Source organism: Agelaius phoeniceus, chromosome 25, assembly GCF_051311805.1.
Source record: "Agelaius phoeniceus isolate bAgePho1 chromosome 25, bAgePho1.hap1, whole genome shotgun sequence".
NCBI lineage: Eukaryota > Metazoa > Chordata > Aves > Passeriformes > Icteridae > Agelaius > Agelaius phoeniceus.
The window spans coordinates 1,024,638-1,050,376 of record NC_135289.1 but is presented as its reverse complement, the minus strand read 5'-3'; the positions used below and the strand labels follow the sequence as shown (position 1 = coordinate 1,050,376).

General features: G+C 55.0%; 1 protein-coding gene across 3 annotated transcripts in view; it reads right to left on the bottom strand.

Annotated features, from left to right (window-relative positions):
* Window positions 1-25,739, bottom strand: part of PLXNA2 (plexin A2) — a 140,319-nt gene that overhangs the window by 99,552 nt on the left and 15,028 nt on the right. For all 3 annotated transcript variants that reach the window (XM_077190609.1, XM_077190610.1, XM_054648973.2), the window contains exons 2-3: window positions 16,556-17,810; window positions 15,955-16,137 (exon numbers count right to left, since the gene is read on the bottom strand). In XM_077190609.1, the coding sequence (XP_077046724.1) occupies window positions 15,955-16,137; window positions 16,556-17,743 (1,371 nt within the window). In that variant the 5' untranslated portion in view covers window positions 17,744-17,810. The remainder of the gene's footprint in view (window positions 1-15,954; window positions 16,138-16,555; window positions 17,811-25,739) is intronic.

Below are 25,739 nucleotides of genomic sequence, written 5' to 3'. Positions count from 1 at the left end.
GCCAGGCAGGTCCATCTGGAGACGCTGCCGGGTTTCTGTGTCCTTCCCGCTGGCTGGCAGGGACTGCACGGAGCCAGATCCAGCCCTGCTGGGCTCCAGCTCAGCGTGCTGCCAGCAGCTGCCACAGGGACAGACGAGGCTGGGAGAGAAAACCACTTGCATTGCTGCAAACCCCTTCCCCAGCCCAGCGCCCAGGCTTGCGCTGCGCCCACAATCCGGCGATGCCTGCGCTCGTCTCCCGCTGCGTGCACGCACCTCCCCAGCAGCCTGGAAAAGGATTTCCCCCATTCATGCCTCTTCCTCCCATGCAGGGCTATCAGAAAGAGCAGCGTGTGCAGGCAGACAGATTTATCCACCTGCCCTACCTGGCAAAACTGATTGGGTTTGACAGACATGCCCGGGATGTGCCGGCGCGTTAACGACCGCTTTAGCATGGAAACGAGCAGAGCAGTGCTCCTCGCAGATGTTAGGAGGAGAAGTTTATCTAAAGCATATTTTATGGCTGTGCAGAATGTATTAGATCAGCAGCCTCAAGAAAAAATCACTACAGGCTCCTTCCCTAACAAACACACACAAATTTTTAAAACCAAATAAAACAAAACCTCCTCCGAAGAAAGCGTGACACGTTTTACGAACCAAATTCTTTGCTGCTGAGGTGAGTTCAGCTCTTGGGTGAGGACGAGAGAGATCACCAGGAAGGGGACAGGGGTGAGAAGCAGCCAGTCCAGCCCCACACAACCCAGCCCTGCAGATCAATCATTCCTAGGACCTGCCTTCCCCCTCCAAGCGAGAGATTTAAGTCCTGTTATTTTAGAGACAGAGCAGCATTAATGGGCTCCACTGTCTGCAAAGTGCTCGTGCTTAGATCCCCGCGAAGCTGAGCAAGAGAGGCACCAGGCTAAAAAATGTTCCCTCTCAAGCAAAACAGACTCGCACTTGGATTGCACAGAAATTAAAGCAACAAAAGGTCTCTGAAGCCAATTGCCATCTAACTGAGAAACAGGCTCGTCACTTTGTGCACCCATCTGGCAGGGACATACTTTCCATTTCAGCAAGTGCGAGGATGGGTGGACGGCGAGGGGAATGTGAGAACAGCAAAGAAAGGAGAAGAATGCAAACCTGCGGGACAACACTGCTGCCCTGTCACGAGTACTGTACTCTATTCATATGAAAATCCATACGGCTGCTACTGTTGCATGCGCTCTTCTTACACAGCATGAAATTAAAATTCCTCCTCAGTCTCACATTGCCAGCACTACAGAGCAGCTCCAGAGCAGGCGAGCAGACAATTTATCCTTTGGCTTCCTCAGACGAGTTTGTGCTGGGATTGGGAGCCACTGGGGTGAGGGAGACGAGTCCATTGCCCACGGTGACAAATTCTGCTTCCCAAACAAATCCCAGAGAAATATTGCTGGCCTCCAGTCTGGCTGCTGGTGCTCCTTTTCCCAGCGCAGTTTCACATGTGTAATTCCCCCCAGGCCCCCCTGCCACTTCCCTTCTTATCTTCCCAGAACAAACTCAACGTGCAGGCTAATTTCAAGGAGTGTTTCACCCAGAGTCCAGCCAAATGTCAGTGGATCTGCTGGAAATGCAAATCGAGACAATCATGCAAAAGAGGAGGGCTTATGGATTGTGCGGGAGGGCAACAGAAGGCAAATAAAAGCTGACAGGGAGAGGGAGCGGGGAACAAATCTCCCGTCTCAAGCTGTTGAGCATTTGCACAAATGCCCGTCGAGCAGCACAGACAGATTCCCCAAAATGCCCAAATCCCATTGATTATCCCTGCTAAATTGCCTGCGTGCCTCCAAACCCCTCCTATCGCCCAGCTCCTAAAGCAGCATCTCACTCCCACCATTGCCACCCACTCCACGGGGTGTAAATGACAGGGAAGAGATGGAGAAGGGATCTGGAGCAGAACTGAGGAGCCTGGGAGGGGTTTTTTTTTGTGTTTTCCCAAATCCCAAAGAGCCATTGAGTTGTCAAAAGCAATTGCAGCTCTCACAGAAAGTGTTTTATTTTGTGCTTTTGAGAAAGTCGGGATAACTGCGAGATCATCTGGGGACAAAGTGAGGGGAAGATGCTGGAGACGAGAACTTGATTAGCTCAGGCCCAGCCACAAGAGTTTTTCAGATACAAGCAGATTTGTTCATTATGTGTGCAAAGGAACAGCAAACAGGAGGACAGGATCTATACTATGTGTTGTAACATGACATAGAATGAATCCCCTCAGGTTACAAAATTCCTTATAAAGTGTAAGGGGGATGGTGTCTGCTGTGTTATATTTTATCACACTTTCTATCAAAATATCCCTGGCAGGGAGCCTCTTTGGAGATGCAATCAGCACCAAAGCCTTGTTTGGGGAAGGAGGAACAGCAGCAAACTCCAAAATGTTCCTTGGGAGAGCTTAGGAGAGAAATCCCTTAGAGTGGGGTTAGTGGGGACTGGCCTTCTTAAATCACCTCATTTTATGGCTTTTACCAGCCCCATAGGAGCAGAGATGCTCTCAAGGTCTATTAACAGCAGCGCTAATCCAGGCTGGCTGCTTCCACCTGCCCTGAGCCCCAGGGAGCACAAAACTTCCCAGAGCATCTGAGAGAGGGGAGCACAAAACACTTCCCAGAGCATCCCAGGGAATGAGCACAAAACACTTCCCAGAGCATCCAGAGAATGAGCACAAAACACTTCCCAGAGCATCCCAGAGAGGGGAGCACAAAACACTTCCCAGAGCATCCCAGAGAATGAGCACAAAACACTTCCCAGAGCACCCCAGAGAGGGGAGCACAAAACACTTCCCAGAGCATCCAGAGAAGGGAGCACAAAACACTTCCCAGAGCATCCCAGAGAATGAGCACAAAACACTTCCCAGAGCATCCAGAGAATGAGCACAAAACACTTCCCAGAGCATCCCGAGAAGTTTGTCACCTGCCGGGTGACCTGGGGCAGTGCTCACGTTTCACGTCCCCCCTCACAAGGCCCGGATCCTCCTCAGCCCCTGAAGCAGGGCAGGGTGAGCAGGGCTGGTGGCACCGGGGTGGGGACAGCGGCTCCTCCCGTGCTGGCCTCTCTGAGTGCTCACGCTTGGCTGCCCCCTGCACTTTTGTGAGGCACTCCGGTGTTTTTGGCAGGCACTCAACTGGAAGGAAAAGGGTCTGATTATCTCCTCCAGCACCTCAGTGCTGACCCAGAGCACTGACCCCTTTCCTGTCACTCTACATTTGCTCTGGATGTTTTACACAGCGAGGGGGCAAAGCCTTCCCCATTGATCCGGGCTGCATCCAAAGGCACCGCCCGCCTCCAGCTCCATCCCTCAGAGCCTGGGGCTCCCGAGCTGCCTGCCCTCCTCAGAGGAGAGATCTGGGGCCATGCTGGGGTCAGGAGCTCCAGCACAGCCTGGGCAGCTCTCATTCACACAGAAGCTTCTCCAGTGTCTGTTCAGAAGGCAGATAATGCAGCCTGCATTTACAGCAAAGCCGTCTTTGGCACAGGATGGTTTGGCTTGGGAAGGACCCCAAAGATCACCTCATTCCAATGGTGGGGACCATCCCACTCCCCCAGGTTCCCCAGAGCCCCGTCCAGCCTGGCCCTGAGCACCTGCAGGGATGGGGAGCCCTGATGTTGACCCTGGCCCCAGACTGAACCAGCAGCACCGGGCCCATTCCAGCACCCCCTGCTCAGAGCAGCTCCCCCATGATGGGGCACCATCCCCTGAGGGTCCCTGGGTGACAGAGCCCCCTGTCCCTCTCTGCTCCCCTCCCTTCCCAGAGCAGCTCTGTGCACAGCCACGTCCTTGCCATGAGAGGTGCAATTTGGAGCAATTTCCCTGCCAGTCTCGCTGCAATCTCGTGTAATCTCCCCCCAGAGGGGATCAGAGACCCCACGGTGCTGCAAGGAATGCAAATCACATCCCCCAGGCTCTGAATGATGCAGGGCAGAGAGAGCAGCCAGCAGAACCCAGGGAGGTGGGCTGGGCTGGGCTGGGGTCTGCCTGCTCCTCTTTGGGGCTCTCCACCTTAGCCCAGGCACACAAAGAGCTTCAGCAGTGCCTGGGCAAGGCAAATCATTTGTCTGGACCATCCCAGCACTGAGCAGCACCGCCAGGAGAGGCAAGAAATGGAAAATCCCAATGCAGGGAGGCCCAGAAATAAGGAGGGAGGGACCAGTGCAATATTTTCACTTTGTTCTCCTAACGGGGTGGGAGCTGGGAGAAAGTTCCCAGAGGGCACATGAAACCTCTGCCAGCTCCATTTCCCTGTCAGAAACCCCAGCCAGGCTGCCAGAGCCCTCCAGATTAGGCCGGGATTTGCTCATTCTGGGATTTTGCTGTAATCCAAACCACAATTCCCTGATAAGCTCTCACCACGTTTGTGAACCGACGTGTCCCAGATGCTGGGGCTGCCAGGAGAGCCCACAAACCAATTCCTGCTGGGAGGGGTGGCCAATCCCCAGCTCTGCCAGCCTCCCTCCCATCCTGTGCAGGGCAGCAGGAGCAGCACAGCCCAGGGGTGCCTGGCAGGTCCCAGGGCACCTCTGCAGTGTTTCCCTGCCTGGTGTGAGCTGCAGGGACACACAGGAGCACACACAGCTGGGGGAGGCTGATGTGGGAGAAAAAACCCAGGGGATGCACAGCTAGCGAGCTCTGCCTTCCTAAAAATTACCTCTGATAGCTGGATTCAAACTCCTTTAAAGTTTTGGCGTTTGATTCCCTTTAAAAACCCCCTTTGCCACAGCAGCTCTCACATAAAAGCCACATTTATTCTTTTGGGAAATGCATTCCCAAAAGGCATTTCCAGGGCTCAGGAGAGCATAGTGGGGCAGACCCTGAGCCTTTACCCTGCACAGGCACGGGGCAGAGGAGCCAGGAGCACTGATGGGATGGGCCCAGGGCACAGGAGGAGCCCCTGGGGCATCTGAATGGGCACTGCCACTCAGATCCACCTGCAGGGAATGGAGGTGGATTAATGGACTAATACTGATCCAGATGTGTAAAAGTCCCTGGCAGGGATTATTTTCCAGCACTGATTGCTGTTCAGACAGGAGCAAGGCAAAGCAGATCCCTCTCCTCGGCCCAAGGTGCTGCAGGGGTTTGGAGCTCCCCTGAGCCTGCCCAGGGTCACCAGCTCTGGTGTCCCAGCCCAGCAGAAAATTGTCCCCAGCATTGACACATCAGCCCTTCCCTTCCCTTCCCTTCCCTTCCCTTCCCTTCCCTTCCCTTCCCTTCCCTTCCCTTCCCTTCCCTTCCCTTCCCTTCCCTTCCCTTCCCTTCCCTTCCCTTCCCTTCCCTTCCCCTCAGGAAAGCACAAAGCTCACTTTCAAACAAAGGCTGACATGTCTTGAAACAATTGTTGCCCATCTTGGGGGAGGAGAGGGCTGGTAAAGATTATTTTGGGAGATTATGTCTGGAGTGACTGACAAACTGATCTGCAGCAGCGTTTGTTTTTAATCTGAAACAGGTTTGGGATAGAATGGAGGGAAAAAAGCTGCAGCCACCCACAGCCAGGAGCTGCAGCCAGCAATGCTAACGTGAGATCAGCTACAGCCACCTCCCCTCCCTGGCCACACGTCCCTGTCCCCTGTCCCCTGTCCCCTGTCCCCAGCACCGGCCGGGGAACAGCCCTGCCTCCCTCCCTGGGGCAGGGACAGACACACAGACACACAGACACACAGAGGGGCTGTGCCACCCCTGGGCATCACCCAGAGCCCCTAGGGCACAGGGCTGGGCTGGAACCCTGCTCTGGCACTGCTGGAAGGGGATTTTGCACTCCACCACAGCCCAAACATTTCCAGCTCTCTCTGGGGTGCCAGCCTTTATCGGGGCTTTGTTCCTGTCCAGGCAGGGCAGTGCCAGGGCTGCAGCCCTCAGCCCCCATCCTTGGCACAGCCCTGGGCAGTGCCTGGAGCTCAGCAGCAAAGGCAGCCCCAGATGAGCAGCACACAGCAGCTGCAGGAGGGCTGGGGGAATTAAATTAATCCCTTCATTATCAACCTGAGCCCTGGGAAAATCTGCAGGAATGGCTGGGAGGGTTCAGAGCACTAAACCCAGCTCAGCTGGGCCAGCACAGCTGGGCTGGGCTCTGATCCCCCTGCCCCAGCTGCCACCAGGGCTGCCAGTGCCACCAGGGCTGCCAGGGCCACCAGAGAGGCCAGGCAGTGTCACAGAGAGGCCTCTCCTTGTTGAGATGAGTATCTCCAATTGCATTTGTGCTGAAGAATGACACAGAGGCAGGCACAGGCAGAGAGCCATGGCCCCCAGCCCATGCTGGTGGTCCTGGCTGGGGTGGAAGGGGCAGCACACCTGGGGAGGGGGATCAGCACTGGGGCTGCTCCTGCTCCTCCATCCCCATCCCAGCACTCACAGGCAGCTGAAAGCAGATTTATCTGCTGGACAATGAAGGCAAAAGAGTCTCCAAAGGGATGAGTTTCAGGCCAAATCACCAGGGCTTTAATCCCTCTCCAAAGTGTCAGAGTTGGATGGGGAAGGGAGGATGGGGAGGGGAGGATGGGGAAGGGAGGATGGGGAAGGGGAGCCAGAGAATGGCCTGAGGTGGAAGGGACCTCAAATCTCCTCTCATTCCATGCCCAGGGTCCCCGTCCATGATCCCAGGCTGCTCCCAGCCCTGTCCAGCCTGGCCCTGGGCACTGCCAGGGATGCAGGGGCAGCCACAGCTGCTCAAAACCAGTCTGAAATCACCATGGGAGCCCTCCAGCCCCCAGAGGTCCCAGAGCTGTTACAGGCTGGGGCTGAGCACAAAGAGCAGCCCAGGAAAGGCTGCAGAGGAGGAGAGCTGGTCCGGGGTGGGCCTGGGGCTGGCCCAGCTCTGCTCCCAGGGCTCAGGGGAGGCAGAACTGGGCCAGAAGGGGCAGTGCCACCCTTGGGAGTGCAGGGATTGCTCATCATGAGCCAGCAAAGCTCCTCGCTTTCAAAGGAGGGAAAGGGAAGAAAAAAACAGCTTAAAAAAAAAAAATCAATCAGCCACAAATTATAAATAAAAGAGATGAAAGTTGAGAGCGAAACGAAACAAAGCCCCAGGTGGCCTCTGCCTGGGGCACTCCTGCTAATTTTAGTTCCTCAGCTCTTCCCTGATCTGTCTGGTTCCATGACTGCACAGTTTCAGAGCTTTTCCCGCAGCTCCTGGAAATGTTCAGGACCCCTCCCTGCTCTGATGGGGCTGTGGGGGCCCCAAGAGCGGCTGCTGGCCATGGCACTGTGAGCCCACCCAGCTCCTCCCCAGGCCGTGGGGATTGGGGACCATCCCTGCAGCCCTGCAGCCCTGGAGCCCCCTCCTGCTCACCCCTATGGTGGGGTTCCCTCCCATAGACCCCCCTCACTCTGAGCAGAGGCTGAGCAGAGCCCCCAGCCCCTTCCCCAGCCCATTCCTGCTCCCCCTGCCCAGACCACGCTGGCTCTGGGGCGTTTGGGAGGGGGCCTGGCTGGGCAGAGCCTTGGCAGCCCCCACCTTTATTCCAGAGAGGGAAACAGCAGCAGCCTCCCTGACAGCAGCATCCCATGCAGCAGAGTGGATCTAAATTCCTAATGAAGGAATAAATCTGGGAGCTGGGGACATTTACTGTGACCCCATTCACACAGAGCCTTTGTGGGGCGGGGGCCAGCACTGCTCAGTGCCCCATTCCCATCCCAGTTCCCAATTCCTCATTCCCCATTCCCATTCCCCATTCCCATCTTCATTCTCCATTCCCATTCCCCATTCCCCATTCCCTATTCCCCATTCCCATCCGAATTCCCCATTCCCATTCCCCATTCCCATTCTCATTTCCCCATCCCCATCTTCATTCCCCATTCCCCATTCCCCATTCCCCATTCCCCATTCCCCATTCCCCATTCCCATTCCCCATTCCCATCTCCATTCCCATTCCCCATTCCCATTCCCCATTCCCATCTCCATTCCCATTCCCCATTCCCCATTCCCCATTCCCATCCCAATTCCCCATTCCCCATCCCAATCCCCCATCCCCATTCCCATTCCCCATTCCCCCATTCCCATCCCCATTTCCCCATTTCCCCATTCCCATTCCAAATTCCCAATCCCATTCCCAGGGAAGGTGGATTTCTCCTTCCATGCAGGAATTGCAGCTGCAATTGGGAAATGTGCTGCGAGAGCAAAAAAAAATATATATAAAAAAAAGCTGTTTTCATGTAAATGTCCCCAGTAATAAAAGTGAATGAAGAAAGCAACACATCCAAACAAGAAATAGTACATTTGTGCTAGAGAAGCAGAAATGACTCTAAAAAGAGAGCTTTATCAACAATTTCCAGCAGGCAGGGGCTGCTCTTTAATGCTCCTGGAGGAACAGCAGAGCTCCTGCTGGACCTGGGCTGTGCTGCCTCTGATCACAGGCTCCGAACCAGCCAGGCTCACTTGAAAACATGAAACTTGTTTGTTTTCTCAAGCAAACCCTGGGCTGCCTTTCTCTCCCCAGAGCTGGTGTTTGGTGCTGTCTGTCCCATTCTGCTGCATCCCCACTCTGGAGCTGCTGGAATCAGCCCAATCTCAGCCCCTGGCATGGCCAAACTCCCCTTAAAATCAAGGGCAAATAATCAAAGATGTGCCCTTAAAATCAAGGGCAAATAACAACAAATGTGCCCCATGCCGTGGGATGTGCTCTGCTCCAAAACAGACAAGATTTAAACATATTCATCAGTTGATTGCTAACGTGAGGGTCAGTGTTTCTCTTGCTTTCTTTGCCCTTTGGGTTGCAAACCCCCAGCTGAACTCGGTGTGAATCAGAAGGAGCAGCTCTCCCTTTCCCTGGAGGGGCAGAGGGCAGCCCGTGCGTCCTTGAGGCTCCCACTCTCCCTCCCCCTGTACCTGCACCTTCCCCATATTCCAATTATTTATTTCACGACACCGAGCTGCTGCCGTGAAAGGCTCTGCACAAAGAAGAAAAGCAGAGAGGGTCACAGCCTGCTGCCCTTTGCCTTCAGAGCCCTGCAGAACCATTGATCCCAAATTTACTCCAGGCCTGCAATCCCGGGGGATGCTCCGTGATGGATCCGCCCCGAACCCAGCAGGGTTTTACTGCCCTGCAGCAAGAGGCACCCAGAGGGTGTTTACAGCCACAACGGGCTGTAAAATCCATCGGGGGATGGAGGGAATGCTAAAGGCAGCATCAGCAGACACGCAGGGAAAGCCTCCAGCCATCCCCACCTCAAACCGCAGCCCCTGACTGTCCCTAAACCCCACATCAGCCCCTGACTGTCCCTAAATCCCACCTCACCCCCTGACTGTCCCTAAACCCCACCTCATCCCCTGACTGTCCCTAAATCCCACCTCACCCCCTGACTGTCCCTAAACCCCACCTCACCCCCTGACTGTCCCTAAATCCCAACATTTCACAGCAGCTCAGGGGCTGTGGCAGCGCCCAGGACTCTCCCTGCACATTCCCCCCCTCTCCCCTGGCACATTTGTGGTTTCCACATTTGTTTTTCCTGCCTCGAGGAGGCATTTAGAGAAGCAACATAGCCCGGGCTTCTCACAGTATTTCTTGCCACCCAGGGATTTAAGATCTTACAAATGGACCAAAACCTGTGTTATTTTGACCTCTGAGGATTTTAAAAGCCTGCAGAAAAAGATGTTTATAGTAAAGAAAGCATGAACTTCTTGACTCGTGAGTGGAAAGGCAGGAGTCTGACACTGCCCTACCCCCAAAGCCAACAACACCCAGAACTCCTCCAGCTCCACGCTCCAAGGAGAGCAGGGACAGGAAAACCATCAGGAGCTCACCAAAGAGCTGGGAATTTCGTGATATTTTTCGCCAAGATCATTTCAGGTAGAAACTCATTATTGAATCTGATGAAAACGTGGTGAAACGGAGGAGGAATAGCTTCTGCCTCACTTGATGCTCATAATGGAGATAATGCCCCTGGGAGAAGGTGTGGGGATGAATTATCTGCGGAATTCAGGATGAAAACCTCGTTTGGATGGGGTGCTGAGCAGCCTGCTCTGGCTGGAGGTGTCCCTGCTCATTGCAGAGCCCTTGAAGGCTCCTTCCAAGCCCAGCCAAGCCATGGTTCCTTGATTCCAGAGGCAGGATGGATTCCAGGCAGGGTGGATTCCATGGCTGAGGCTGCTCAGCACTCCCAGCCCCACTAACCCCACTTCATTTAGAGCTGAACCAAACGCAGTCGCTGCCCTCTGAAATTTCCAGTTGATTTTTCAAGGTGCCTGAACCCACGTAAAAAACCCAGAGTCATCCCCATCTCCTGAGCCAAGAAATGAGATTAAAGCAGCCCCCGAGCTCACCTGGCTCCGTTTCACATCCCCAGCATTTCCTGAACACCTGCCCTTCCCTCTCCAGCAGCCATAAAATTCTCTGCCAACTCCTGGCTTTTTTCTGACGTGACTTGCTCTGGCAGGCGCCAGATCCCAGGCCCAGGGAAGGGATGCTGGGACAAGAGAGGCCAATTTCATGCCATTAAGAGGTGGCAGGGACATTCCTGAGTGCTCAGAGCCACAGTCTGGAGGGACTTGGCAGCTCTGCCCCATCTCCAGCCCCAAACACAGCCCAGAGCTCTCCTCTGGCTTCCAGCACTTCTCCTATTCCCTTGCACAAATTCCAATTAATAAGATTCCAAATTCTGGCTATGAAAAATAATAAATGTGAAAGGGACCGTGGGGCATTTTGGGGAGCCTTTTCAGCACAGGTGAAGCAAAGGGGAATTTGCTTCTGAGGCTGGAAAATCCTTGTTTAGGGAGAAAATAAATCCCAGCTCCTCCAACCACAGCAGCAAGTACAGTCCTGAACACCCCCATATTTCACATCATTGGGCAAAAAATCAGGCTTTTTTTCTCAGACCTTTCAATTAAACAACTTCTTCAGCCAAACCAGAACCATCTGCCCTCTCCCACCTCTGCTGTGCCGTGGGGATCTGTGCTCCCAGGGTGATGGATTGACCAGGGAGCCAGCAGAGCCCCTGACCTCCCAACCTGCCGCTAAAACCAGACGAATCCTTGGGAAGGCGCCTGCAAATGGATGGTTTTCATCTGCTCAATAACAGCCTGGTGTCCTCTTGGCTTCTCCACAGGCTGATGCAACAGAGATTTTTCCTGGAGTGAGGCGGGGGCGATAACGAAGGATAAATCACCGGGGTGAGATAACCACCCATAAAATGAAGTCATCTAAGGACGGGTTCGGACATATATATTTCATTGTGAAAGACCTCCTTTATTCCCACTAATGGAACAAATTAAACCAGCCAAGCTGAATAAAACTCTCATGTCCCAAGATGTAACAAGGCACTTAAAAGTTCCGCGTTCCTCTGGTGGCGCGACCCAACGGCTCACGGTGTCCCTTGGAAAAGCGCAGGAGCAAGGACAGAGTTCAGGAGTCCTGCAGGTGACAGGAGTGTGTTCCCATCGTGAACAGAGTGCCAGCACTGTGCATGTCCCTGTGGCACTCCTGCAGGCAGCCCCTGGGATGGATTCCAGCCCCGTCCAGCACAGCTGCCCCTGGGACAGGGGTGACAACAGGACAGCAGTGACACCCCTTTTCCAGGAGAACTGGGGGTGATTTCGTTCACACACCTCATCCTTCACCTCAGGGCACTGAAATAACCACACCTGGGCCCTCGCCTGCAGCACTGCAACACCTCCACACCTCCGAGCACACAAATTAAAACCTTATCATCACCGAGCAGCTCAGTGCTGGGTGAAACCCAGGTACAGCATCACTGTTCCAGCTTTTCCCTCCCCTCTGCCACCCAGGAGCACTCCCAGCCCGTGGGAAGGCAGGCAAGGCTGCAGGAGCTGCATTTTTCCTCCAGCCAGCATAAACAGCGTGATGGAGCAATAATACCTCGATGGCGGCTGGCAGACAGAGCAGAGACATTTATTTATTCTTGATCACAAACAATGTCCTGCATTGACAAGCTGAATGAAGGGCACTTCACTGATTTATTAGACCTAATAAGAAACAGACCTCTCGGGATGAAATACAAGATTGATTTTTAGTGGTGAGCCTTGCTGCCATCCCAGGCTGAGCTCAGGCTGATGAGATGGAACCAGGCGTGCACAGGGGGCTGACACAGCTCGGCTGGGGCACAAGTGGAGGATTGCCACGGGAAGGGGGAGATGGAAGCACAGCAGGAGCGGCCCTGCAGCTGCTCTGCTCTCCCTGCAATCCCCCTCTCTCCCACTGAGCCTGTGCATCCCAAGGGCACCGAACCACTGGGAAGTTTGAGGGCAGCTCCAGGGGAATTCCTGGGAAACCTCTGGGCCAGGCCCTCCCCACGAGCCTGCCTTCCAGAGGAGCCCCTCTCGGCACAGCCAGGGCAATTTCCACATCAGGCTCGGCCCCTCCTGGGCACACCACATGAGCTGAGTTCCGTGGATGCCGTTTTCCATCAGGAAAAAGCCAACTAGCACAGCAGTGCTTAGCTTGAGGCCCTATTAATAGCAGTTCTAATTATATGGCTGCAAATTTAATTCATGGCAATGATTAGTGTCAAAATCAAAGGCATCACACATCAATATTGATAGAATTGTATGAAGCCCATAAACAGAACAAGCAAGCTGACACATCTCCCCCCAGCACTTAGTTGCTGTTAACTGTTGCATTAATGTCCCTTCTCATTTTGTTTGATGGAAATGGTTTTATTGGAGGAATCCCCGATCCTGAATGGTTGTGTCTCCAACATGGGCCCCTTTCCCCTTCCTCCCACAGCCAGGAGGCTGAGGAGCTTTGAAGGAGAGCAGGAGGGAGAATTTCATCCCATGTACCTGTGCTTGAGCCACAGGGCCACAGCATCAGCAGCGTTTGCTTTTCACCCTCTCTGGGACAATTCCTGGGCAGCAGAAGCAGCAGGAGCTGGGAATGTGGCAGGAGCAGTGAGGTGAGGAGCTAAAGGCAGGAGGACACCAAGGGATATCCCAGTGTTTCCAGTGAGGAATCCCCACTGGGGAAGAGCTAAAGGCAGGAGGACACCAAGGGAGGGATATCCCAGTGTTTCCAGTGAGGAATCCCCACTGGTGAAGAGCTAAAGGCAGGAGGACACCAAGGGATATCCCAGTGTTTCCAGTGAGGAATCCTCACTGGTGAGGAGCTAAAGGCAGGAGGACACCAAGGGATATCCCAGTGTTTCCAGTGAGGAATCCCCACTGGTGAAGAGCTAAAGGCAGGAGGACACCAAGGGATATCCCAGTGTTTCCAGTGTGGAATCCCCACTGGGGGAGCACAGGCAAATGGGAAGGATTTTGGAGCCATCTCCCTGACTTTCCTCCAGCCACACAAAACTGCCTTCCCTGGCAGCCCAGATGGAGCCAGCAGCTTGTTTCCAAAGGAAATCAACAGCTGTGGGCGAGGGAATAGGTGTGACAAAGCTTTCAGACATTAATGGTGTGGGCAGATCTGAGACGGAGGAGGACGCGGAGGAGATCAGGTGGAGAAGGCTCTGCACCAATCCCTGGCACTTACAGAGGTGCTGAACGTTTCCACCATCATCTCACAGATGGGGAAAGGGAGATGAGGAGAGTCCTGAGCATCCTGAGCACTCCCTGACTTCCAGACAGGTCTGGTTATCTTGGAACAGGCACAAAATGCAGAGACAACCTGTTAACGTCCCTCCTCTGCAGCCAGAGCCCCTCAGCTCCCTGCAGAGCTGCTTCCTCCGCCTCACCTGGGCTCCCTCAGGCCATGGCAAAGATAATCCCACGTGTCAAAGGAGGGAAAACCTGCTAAAGGTGCAGACAGAGCTGGGAAAGAGAGAACAGCATCCTCAGCCCCACACCAGGGATTGTTCCAGTTAATTCCAGGGGGATGGATCCCACCAGCTGCAGGCAGCTCTGCTGTTAAATAAGGGCAGATGCCATGAGAACCTGACTGTAGTGGATGTCTGGGATGAATTTACTTCACTGATGGGCCAATTTTCATCCAAGAGATGAAGGATTGCAGGTGAAGGATTCCACAGGCCTCCCTCTGGACAGCGGAGCAGGAATAGATTAACTTTGCATCAGAAAGCGTTCAGTGCACACCAGCACCAGGAATTAAACCCTGCTGGAGAGGCTGCTGCTCCTGTAATCCTCCATAATTCATGGAACAAGCCCGTAAATACCTCGTGTGCAGGCACAGGCCCTTGGCTGCTGCTGCCTCTGACAGAGGAGCCTCCCCTGTCCCCAAACCCTGCCCACAATGAGCACTGGGCTGCATCCCCTCCTGCATCCCAGGCTGCATCTCCTGCTGCATCCCCTGCTGCATCCCCTGCTGCATCCCCTGCTGCATCCCCTGCTGCATCCCCTCCTGCATCCCAGGCTGCATCCCCTGCTGCATCCCCTGCTGCATCCCCTGCTGCATCCCAGGCTGCATCCCCTCCTGCATCCCCTGCTGCATCCTCTGCTGCATCCCTGGCTGCATCCCCTGCTGCATTCCCCATTGCATCCCCTGCTGCATCCCTGGCTGCATCCCCCATTGCATCCCAGGCTGCATCCCCTGCTGCATTCCCCATTGCATCCCCTGCTGCATCCCCTGCTGCATCCCCTGCTGCATCCCCTGCTGCATCTCCTGCTGCATCCCCTGCTGCATCCCCAGCTCCGTGCCTGGCACAGGCATTTGGGACGTGCTGAGGGCTCCTCTTCTTCCATTTAGCTGAGAACCCCCGGCTCTCCGCTGTGCCACGGCACGGGGAGCAGGCGAGTGGAGGGCTCTGCTCTACAAGCTCCCTCTCCCCCACGTTCAAAATTGCCCCACTGACACTCGAGAGGCACCAGGGAGGCACCTAATTTACTACTACTCAGCACTTGTAAAGTGCTGAATGAATATTAATGAACTGATGTAATTAAAATGATGCAGACATTCAAGTGTAGTATCTGCCTGTCCTTGTATCTTCCTGGATAGATGAGGAAGAAATTCCCTGCTGCTTAAGGACTCAAAAAATTAACAGCCTGCTGTTGATTACATTTGTTAACTCTTTCCCTGGCGTGGAGGAGCAGGGGCTGCTTTTAACAGGTTCACCTAATGCTGTCATTTAGAGCTGAGGTTAATTGGAAGGGTCTCAGCTTGCCAGAGCAGCAGCTCCAGGGCTGTTTTTGCTGGAGCTGGATCAGACCCACTGCTGAGCTGGCTCCCAGCTGCAGCTCCAGCTCCAGAGGCCAACAAGGGCTCTCACACACCTCTGCTTACACCCCAAGGCCACTTCCAAACTTATTTTAAATGCAGAACTCATCTGAGAGTTCCCTTCCAACTCAGAATGTTCTGGGATTTTGTGACTCAGAAGCAGTGAAATCCCAGCTGGGCTCCAAAGGCCTAAAAGTCATTCAAGGTCAGGTTGGACAGGGCTTGAAGCAACCTGGGCCAGTGGAAGGTGTCCTTGCCCATGTCCCTTCCAACCCAGAAATGTTCTGTGACTCCCACCTGAGCCCCAGCAACCCCCCCTCGGTGTTTGTGGTGCAGAGGACAAGGAATGTTCCAGGGCTGATCAATCATCCAGCAGCAGGGAAGAGGCAGGGGAAGCAGCAGGACTCTGCCCTGAGGCTTGGCTCCAAAAGCAGCCACATTAACCCATTCCTGTCTCCCATGACCAAAATCCTGCCAGCACCAGCAAGGGCTTTGCAACTCCCAGTCTTCTCCAGCAGTTGCAGAAGGATTGCTGGGAAACAAAACCATTGCAAGATTTCCATCTGACCTCCTTTAGTTCCTTTCCCAGGACCGTCCTGCAGCAGCTTCAACTTCACCTTTCCCAAAAATGGCACTCCAAACCAAACCAAACCAAACCACACCAACAACGCTGAGAGCTCAGCTCTGCCTCTCCAACACGAGGCTGTGACCCACACCCTGCCATTCCCACTCCTGCTTCCCTCCCAGTTTCCCACTGGGAAACACCCGTGAGGCGCAGCAGCAGCAGCGAGGCGCACCAGAGCATCCCGAGACACAAACCCTGGCCCGCATCCCGAGAGACACCAACCCCAGAGCAGCTCCTGGCCCTCCACAGCCACGCACAGGGCTCACCTTCTTCAGCCTGCCCGTCTTGGTGCCCACGAAGACCACGCTGTAGCCGTTGTAGACGTAGGAAGCCACGGAGGTCATGCGGTCGCGGCTGGAGGTGAAGAGCGTCACCCCCTCCACGGGCACCGAGCCCCCCAGGGGCTGGTTGATGTCCAGCCCACAGAAGTTGTCATCGATGGGGACTGGCTGGAAAGACAAGGTTTGGGGCGGCTGTGAGTGACACAGAGCCCAGGGCAGCCCCACATTCTCGGGGTGGTGTGGAGGGAGCTGGTGGTGCTGGCAGCAGGGTGGGGGCCACTGATGTGCCACCCCCTGCCAGCTCCAGCCACCTTCCCCAGGGCTCCTGCAGCTTCCAGAGCCCCGGGCTGGGAGTGACAAAGACTCCCAGGAAGCTGCACACTTTACTCTGCCTTAACACCACCCCTTCCCTCATTGTCATCCCACTGCAGGATGAGAGCGTGGATTAAAGGGGAAGGGTGCTCTGAATTTAGGGAAACTGAGGCACAGATGAGCTGATCCTGCTCTGCAAACTGGTGTTCCATTGGGGCAGGGATTGAACCCGGCCCTCGAGGGCCCCCACAGCCCACACCCAGCGCTCCCTTACCGCTTTGGTGCACTGCACGTCCTTGCCCAGCAGCCAGTTGAGCTCCAGGTTGCCCTCGCCCTGGTAGCAGGACTGCAGGCGCTCCTTGATGTGGGCGTTGACGGTGCGGATGGGGAAGGCGCAGAGCGCCGAGTCGTCGGGCGGCTGGTGGTACTGCTTCTGCCCCTTGGAGAAGATGGCGAAGAGCACGTCCTCCTGCGCCGTGATGTTGAGGGCCCTGGCCAGCACCTCCCCGGGCTTGGCCAGGTAGGCGGCCTGCAGCAGGCGGTACTCGGTGTCACCCCGGACGCAGCCGAAGGGCAGGGACACGTACGAGTGGAACTTGGGGTCGTCCTTGCACAGGCGGACGATGCGCGAGGTGTAGAAGAGGTCACTGGCGGAGTTGATGGAGACGCCCTCGGGGGTCTCCGGCTGCACCGTCAGGAAATACACAAAGTTCCCGCTGGCGAAGCCGTAGATGTAAAAAATGTCAAAGTGCGAAACCAGGGCCAGCGTGTCTGAGGGGATTTTGATGAGGGACGAAACAAAGTCGCTGTGGAGCTCGTAATCCAACATCGCCGACGACTCCGGGTCCCGGGGCAGCTTGCGGCTGGACAGGGTGGGGAAATAATCCTGCTTGCCATCCACGGCCGTGCCGATGAAGAGCTTCCCGTCCTCGCCCTCGGAGCGCACGATCACCCCGTACATGGTGCCCGTCTTGTTGACGCTGGACAGGTAATGCTCCTTCTTGTGCGAGGGCTCCACCAGGATGAAGAGGTCGTCGAGGCGCAGCAGCTTGCAGACGCCCTGGTAGAGGCTGCCGCAGGCCAGCAGCCGGTTCTCGGAGTAGTCGATGATGAGCAGCTTGTTGACGTTGTTGGTGAGCGTCAGGACCTCGCTGCAGGGCTGCACGATGAGGGGAGGGTAGCAGGATTTGTTGTCCTCCTCGGGGCCGGTTTTGTGAGCCACCAGGATGGTCAGGTTCCCCGAGAGCTTGTAGACCCTGTTGATGGCCCCCACGTAGACGGCGCCGGTGCCCCGGTGCACCGTCAGGTGGTTGAACGTCCAGTCCCGGTTCTCCGCGTGGAAAGTGTTGAAGGAGGCATTGCTGGACACGTCCCGGGACAGCGATGCCAGGAGGAGGCAGAGCAGAGCCACGGAGCAGCCGTCAGAGTCCAGTAGCCGAGGCCAGGTCCTCCTCTGATCCATCCTGGGAAAGGAGAGCTCCGTGTCCCCTGCGCGTGTCCTGAGCCCCAGCAATGTCCCTCACATGGTTCTGTGGAGAGAAGAACCACCCAGAGCCAAGGATTAGATCCCGTGTGCCCTGCAGATAAAATTCAAAGGAGGCTTTCTAATTACACAGTCCTTGAGATAAAGGGAGGATGTCTCTAAGCACAGCGAGAATTAAGTGAGTCCATAACTTAGTGGAGAGCAGCTCAGGCTTGATGCTTTGCCACTTGTTTCAGCCCCTGCATCTTAATTTGTGGTGGGGTTTGGCTGCTTAGAACATGCTCTGCTCAGACAGGGAGGGGAGAATCAGCTCCAGCCCAAGACAAAGCGTGCATCTCACAGCCCCAGCCACCCATCTGCAATCTTGGCTGAGAGGATGTCTCCTGCAGGGTGCGTTGCTGGAAGCAGCAGAGGAAATAAGAGCTGTTCTTTACCTTGAAACCCTCTCTGATTTAATTTGGGAACCTGAGGAAGAAGCCTCGTGCAGGCAAGCTCATTGAGCACACACTGAAGGCGTTGACATCTCCCCTCAAAGCCTCCCCAGAGCCAGAAGTGCCTCTCAAGCAGGTGCTTTTTAGGCAGGAGCTCCTTCACAAGGTACTTTCCTGCCAAAAAGCAGCTGCCACCAAGGTGGGAGCACATGGTTCGATCAGCCACCAAACCCTGCCAGCAGGAGAGACACCACCAGTCTAGAGCAGCTGGCTTGGCCCGACCACGGAGGTGTCTGAGTGCGAGAAAACCACCACAAAGTTCTCCTTTATCCCCAGTTACGCATTCCTGACGTGCTCCAGGCTGGGCAGGCAAAGGAACTCTCCAGAGAACCCTCCCTCACCTCGGGGTCACCCCAGCGCTGGGCAGAGGCTGAGGATGAGGCACCACCGTGCACCCATCACACCCCACACGCCCCACAGGAACCCTGCCCTCTGCAGCTCTGAGCCCCCGCTGCTGCTCCTGGTTTGCTTTAATTTGAATTTCCAACAATTCCCAGCCCCGCAGGGGCGCTCTGAGCTGCAGGTGTCCCTCTCTCTTTAGCCTTGTTCCTGCTGGGAGCTGGGGACGGCTGTTCCTGAGAGGTGACAAAGGAGCTCTGTCCCTGCGCTGTGCCACTGACAGGAGACACGACAGGAGAGGCAGCCCTGATGGCTTTCTCATTCTGCTCAGGGACACATTCCCCCAGCTGCTTCCTTCCCTCTCGCTGCCAGGCCCGCCATCCCCACCTTGGCAGTTTGTCTGTCCTGGGGAGGACACGGGCCCTGCCACCCTCTCAGTGTGACACAGACACATTCGATGGAAAATCCTTTCCTTGGGGTTTTTCCTCCTGAGAAGCTGAGAGGCCTCAGGAACAAAATGCAACCAATGGTTCTCTGCTGCTGTGGAATGCAACAGGTGCATCTGGGATTGGGCTCATGTGGTTGTTTCTAATTCATGGCCAATCACAGCCCAGCTGGCTCGGACTCTCTGTCCAAGACAGAAGCCTTTGCTATCATTCTTTTTCTATTCTTAGCCAGCCTTCTGATGAAATCCTTTCTTCTATTCTTTTAGTATAGTTTTAATATAATATATGAAATAATAAATTAAAATATTATTCTTATTTCATTTTAAAATATATATATTTATATATTATATTTTTATAATATATATATTTATTATTTTAAAATATATAATTTATTTAAAATAAATAAATAATATATTTTAAAAAATAATAAATCAAGCCTTCTGAAACACGGAGTCAGACCCTCGTCTCTTCCCTCACCCTGGGGCCCCTGTGCACACGGGCACACTCGGTGTGCTGGGCACAGAGCAGCTGCTCCTGCTGCCCTCCCCACACCCCCAGCAGCACCAGGCTCTTCCCTCTCCGTCTGAGTGAGCACCCCAGCACCGTTCCCTGATCCTCCCAGGATCTTTCCAAATGGCACAGACAAAGGGCTCCCGGGATCTGGGAGTGTCCCCTCTGTGCTGGTGACACATGTGGGCACTGACGCCTGAGCACGGGGGTCCCAGAGCAGCTTTATCTGCATGCCCCAAGTCCTGGACATGCTCTGGTTCAAGGGGAGCCCCAAAAGGGAGAGACCCTGCAGAGAGCAGTGAGGGCCTCCTGGAGAGCCCTGCACACACCATTTTCCTACTTCCAGTTCTTAAAAAGTTGTTCCATTGCAAAGTGACACAAGGACAGTGCAGGCTAGAAATGAATGCACTGAAATAATTGAACTTTACACACATCTGGGTGTGTGGTTCCGCAGCAGTTTTAGGTCTTTTTCAGCCACATTTCCATCCCAAACCCAGCAGAGCTGTCAGCTGTGAGCCAGCCCCTGGCTCTGCCTCACAGGGAAGGTTTGGCAGGGCACTCATGAGCAGCCACTGCCAGCGGCAGAGAGATCATCCAGGAAGGAGAATCTGCCTCAGCCATGATCTGAGCATGGCAGAGTGGCCATGAGCTGCCATCCTCCCCAGGATCTGTGTCACTCTGGGGCCATGATCTGAGCATGGCAGAGTGGCCATGAGCTGCCATCCTGTGTCACCTTGGGGCCATGATCTGAGCATGGCAGAGTGGCCAGGAGCTGCCATCCTCTCCCTGTGTCACCCTGGGGCCATGATCTGAGCATGGCAGTGGCCAGGAGCTGCCATCCTCTCCCTGTGTCACCCTGGGGCCATGATCTGAGCATGGCAGTGGCCAGGAGCTGCCATCCTCTCCCTGTGTCACCCCAGGGCCATGATCTGAGCATGGCAGAGTGGCCATGATCTGAGCATGGCAGAGTGGCCATGAGCTGCCATCCCCTCCTGGATCTGTGTCACCCCAGGGCCATGATCTGAGCATGGCAGAGTGGCCAGGAGCTGCCATCCCCTCCTGGATCTGTGTCACCCTGGGGCAGCTCCTGTCTCCAGGGCTGGGGGACAAGGGCAGGGTGCAGGGCTGAGCAGGGCAGACACCAAAGCCACAGGAACCCGCTCCCTGTGGGGCTCAGCTGGGATTTTGGGGAGGAATTCTTGGCTCAGGAGAGGCTGGCAGAGGTTGCCAGCTGTGGCTGCCACATCCCTGAAGTGCCCAAGGCCAGGCTGGACGGGGTTTGGAGCACCCTGGGCTGGTGGGAGGTGTCCCTGCCCATGCCAGGGGGTGGCCCTGGATGGGCTTCAAGGTCCCATCCAACCCAAACCAGTCTGGGATTTCTACTGGATTAAATGGCCCTGGATGGGCTTCAAGGCCCCTTCCAACCCAAACCAGTCTGGGATTTCTACTGGATTAAATGGCCCTGGATGGCTTCAAGGCCCCTTCCAACCCAAACCATCCCTGTGGAGGAGGGCAAACACCTGGGGAGTTAAACACCAGCAGAATGGGTGATTTTAACTCTCACCCTTAATACCATTTGATCATTAATTTTCTCTCTCTTTCTTTCTTTCTTTTCTTTTTTTTTTTTTTTTTTTTTCTGAAGAGAGTTTTAAAATACAGCCTCAGAAGCAATCTGCAGCTATTAGTAACGCAAGGTGAAAGAGAGAGTAAATTCAGGGACACAATATAAACCCAAGCAGCTGAAAGGCCTCAATTAGGCTGAAAGGAGTTATCTGGTATTTAAATAATTATTAGATTGAAGGAATAATCACAGGTCTGAGCCGATTTTTTCCCCCACTGTCATCCTAATGGAGACTATAATATTATTATTCAAATGCCCATGATTCTCATTGAGGGGGGAAGAAAAAAGGGCTCATTTAATCTCCATGTGACAGGGCTTCAGGAGGCACCATTAGTCATTTCTCTCATTTCAGCTGTCACTCACTCACGGGCACCACAGTTTGTCATTAGTGGCATTTTGTGCAGACCCCCCAAAAAAGAAAAAAAAAAAAAAAAAAAAAGAAAATTAAAGCCAAAACAACAAGAGAATCTCCTGTGGCCAATGACGGCTCAAAGGCACAATTCTGATGTCACCAGTGTGGCAGCTGTGTTTGCCTGCTGCTGAGGGGGCTCTTCTTTGGGGGTGGGCTGATTTACACTGGGCCCTCACCCATCGCCCCTGCTCCCTCAGCTCCTGCTTTTGGGATGTTTCACCCCTCTGGGTGTGCCCCAGCACCTCCAGGGCACAGCAAACACCCCCAGTGCCTCGCTGACCCCAGAACCCGCAGTGACCCCACACCCTCACCCATCCCCTCACCCTCCCAGCTTTTCCCTGCCTGTCCTTGTTCTGTCCCCATGCCTCCCCCTGCCCAGAGGCCACCCGGCTCCCCAGGCACTCACGGGGAGGAGCAGATTGGGCCATAAATCCCACGCTGGCTTTGTGGGGGCTGTGATCCTGACCAGACCCTCCTGAGGAATGACAGAGGCAGCCAGGAGGGGCGGGGGGGCTGGGGTTGCTCTGGAAGCTGGGGGCGCTTCTGCCCCTTTCGCTGTTGACAGCCCCACAAGGTCCATGGCTGGGAGTGGGGACAGTGGCGCTGCCCAAAGGGTCAGGAGGCTGTCACAGCCCCCCAGCACTGCCCCAAGGGTGTCACAGCCCCCAGCACTGCCCCAAGGCTGCCACAGCCCCCCAGCACTGCCCCAAGGCTGTCACAGCCCCCAGCACTGCCCCAAGGCTGCCACAGCCCCCCAGCACTGCCCCAAGGCTGTCACAGCCCCCCAGCACTGCCCCAAGGCTGTCACTGCCCCCAGCACTGCCCCAAGGCTGCCACAGCCCCCCAGCACTGCCCAAAGGCTGTCACAGCCCCCCAGCACTGCCCAAAGGCTGTCACAGCCCCCAGCACTGCCCACAGGGTCACCAGGCTGTGACACCCCCAGCACTGCCCCAAGGGTCACCAGGCTGTCACAGCCCCCCAGCACTGCCCCAAGGCTGTCACAGCCCCCAGCACTGCCCCAAGGCTGTCACAGCCCCCAGAACTGCCCACAGGGGTCCCAAGGCTGTCACAGCCCCAGCACTGCCCCAAGGCTGTCACAGCCCCCAGCACTGCCCCAAGGGTCACCAGCAGGGCAGGCTGCACATGACAAACCCTCAGGCAGGACAAACTCCCTGGCACAGCCCTCTGGCACCAGCCTGAGCCTTTCCCCTCCTGCCGGCTCCGTACCAGGTCTGGGAGTGAAGGCAAGGCCCCGAGTTTGGCCATTTCCCTGCAGCAAGAGGGATCACGGATGCTGGGCCCTCATCTCTCCTGCAGCTCGTTGGGAATTTTCCTGTGAAAGCTTTCCAGGCACTGGAGCTGCTGCAGTGATTGATCCCCTCCAAGGAGTGACACTCAGCACACATTTGTCAGCTGTGGAGGAAGACCTTACCATGATTAATCTACTTTGGGTTTAATTAGGCAAAAAGTTGGAGCCAAAGTGTCTGATGGAAGCTTCTCCAAGCTCTGGGATGTTTCCAGCGTGGATCAGAGGTCTGGATGCTCAGTGCTGCCTCTTTGGCCAGGCCACCACAGCCAGAGGAGCCCCCCAGCACCAAGAGCCTGATCCCAAGGCAAGTTACTGGCACCTGGGTGTGAAAAATTGAAATTCTCTAACACAGAGCCATGAGGATGGCTCCCACCACCTCTTCCTGGCCTTTTTTATTTACTGTTTGGACTCCATCAACAGCAAGAACAGGTTGTAAATCACCAGTGAGGAGTCTGGCGAGGTTTCTCCCGAGGTTTCCCCGCAGGGATGACAAATAACAAGATTTCCCTAAAACACAACCTGAACCCTTTGGACCAAACTCCAGCCTCCTGTCCCTGCTCTGTGCTGGCAGCCAGGGCAGGACCCGTGCCAGGAGCTGAGTCCCCCCTTCCCAGGGCTGCTCCTTCCCAGGGATGGCATCCTCAGCCTTCTGAGAAAGAGTTAAGAGGGCAAAGCACAGCATTGTGATTATTGCTTCCTCCAGGCCTGGGACAAGGAAGAGGAGGGGAAGAACAGAGCCCAGCCACGAAAAGGCATTTCCCTGATAACAAACAACATCACAGGAATTATGCACAAAATTTGTCCGGAGCCCAGATATTTGTTTATACAGCACACACTGTGCAGAGCCCTCCCCTCCACCTCCCTCCTGTGCACACACATCCCAACGGGTCCAGAGGAACACGAAACCCAGGGGGGCCCTGCCCTGAGCCCCAGGTTTGGAGCTGCAGATTGCAGCACAAGGACACAGCACAGCCAGTGCCACCCCTGGCGTGTCCCAGGTTTGCTGCACAAGCCTGGACAAGCCTGGACATCTGACCTCATCATCCACACCTGACACAGGCCTGGACAAGCCTGGACATCTGACCTCATCATCCACACCTGACACAGGCCTGGACAAGCTGTGACCCTCAGGCCCCATCCCAGGGGGACCCAGCTCTGTAGGAGCATCAGGGGTAGCATGGTGGGGATGGATGGAGATGGGAGATCTCTGAGGCCAGGGTGTGGAACCTGGGATTATTGCAAAGGACCAAGTGCAGGGGCCTTTTGGAACTTGGGGTTTATTGCAAAGGGCCTGGGGGCAGGGGCCTTTTGGGATTTGGGGTTATTGCAAAGGGCCTGGGGGCAGGGGCCTTTTGGAACTTGGGGTTTATTGCAAAGGGCCAGGGGCAGGGCCCTGCTGGGAGCTGCCAGGCACAGCTGGAGCAGGACTGAGAGAAGAGAGGGGGAGAGAGGATGGGAGGGTAAGAGAGTAAAAGGGTAAGGGAGCAAGAGTGTAAGAGACTAAAAGGGGTAAGAGAGTAAAAGGGGTAAGAGAGTAAAAGGGCAAGAGAGCGAAGTTCCTGTTCCAATGCCATAAATCATCTTCTGTGTTGAATATTCTGATTCTCACTGTCCAACCTAGTACAAGATACAAATCCTACAGCATTTCCATACAGCCTATAAGAATCATTACATTACCACACTGTGGTACATTTTAAACCCTAAAAAGTCCTCTTTGGGCCCCTTCTGCCAAGCTGTAGGGTCTGCTCTGACCCTTGGGCCTGTCTGCAAGCAGAGGGTGTTGTTCCATCAAAAGGGGATCACCTTCAGCAGCCACACCATTGTTTTCCTGTTGTTCAGTAACTGAGGGATCTCAAAGCTTGCTTTCATTTCAATCTTGCTTATAGTTTCCATATTCTCAAACTCCTTTGCCAGGCAGTCCTATTGATAAGGCTTTCCTGGTTCATCTTCCCCATCACAGAGCAGCACCAGAGCTGTGGCTGTCACCCAGCTGTGCCCTACAGCTGGAGCCATTTAACCCAGCAACCCCACAGGGCTTCAGGGAAATGCACAGCCCAGCCTGGATGCACCAGACAGCTTCTCCTGTCCCCACGCTTGGCACCTGCCCTCTGAGAAACCACAGCTGGCAGCCTCTGAGTGCTCTGCTGTGGAACAGCTCATCAATGACCTGCCTTGGGCAGGCCAAAAATCTGTCTGTGCTTGGATAGACAGGTGCCTGCTAAGGGAGGCAGGAGCCTCCCCTGAAATGGAGAAAATGAACCCTTCCCTGCCGTCCCAAGCGCTGTAAATTTTAAATTAAGGGGCTCTCAGGCAACAAAAATTATGGGAGCAGGGAATAACAGTTCTTTACTAGGGAAGAAAATGAAAGGATAAAATAAACAATGCAGCGAACCAAAGCAACAGTGCCAGAGTCAGAACCCAGCCTGACACCCTGTGGGTCAGGGTGCTGGTATCAGTCCCATTGGAATTGTGGCTCAGCCCTGCTGCAGTGCCAGGGGTGGCTCTGCTGGAGCAGGGATCCTGCAGAAAGGGTGTGTGATCCTCTGCAGATCCAGGGGGAGAAGAGGAGCTGCTGTTCCTCTGGGGAATGCAGTGCAGAGGTGGCCAGGGAGGGCTTCACTCCCCAGGCAGCCCCCAGGCTCCAGCCTGCCCGCCCTGGCTGCCTTGAAGTCTGACACCAAGGGGAAATTTAACACTTCTGAGGTTTCATGGCTGGTTTAGTCAAGGTTTGGGGAGGCTGGGGTTCAGCCAGACCTGTGTAAACAGGTCACTGGTGCTGGATGATGTTGAAAGAGCAAAGTTGGATGGAGAGCTGTGATGTGTAACAGCCTCCTGCTGCAGGCCCAG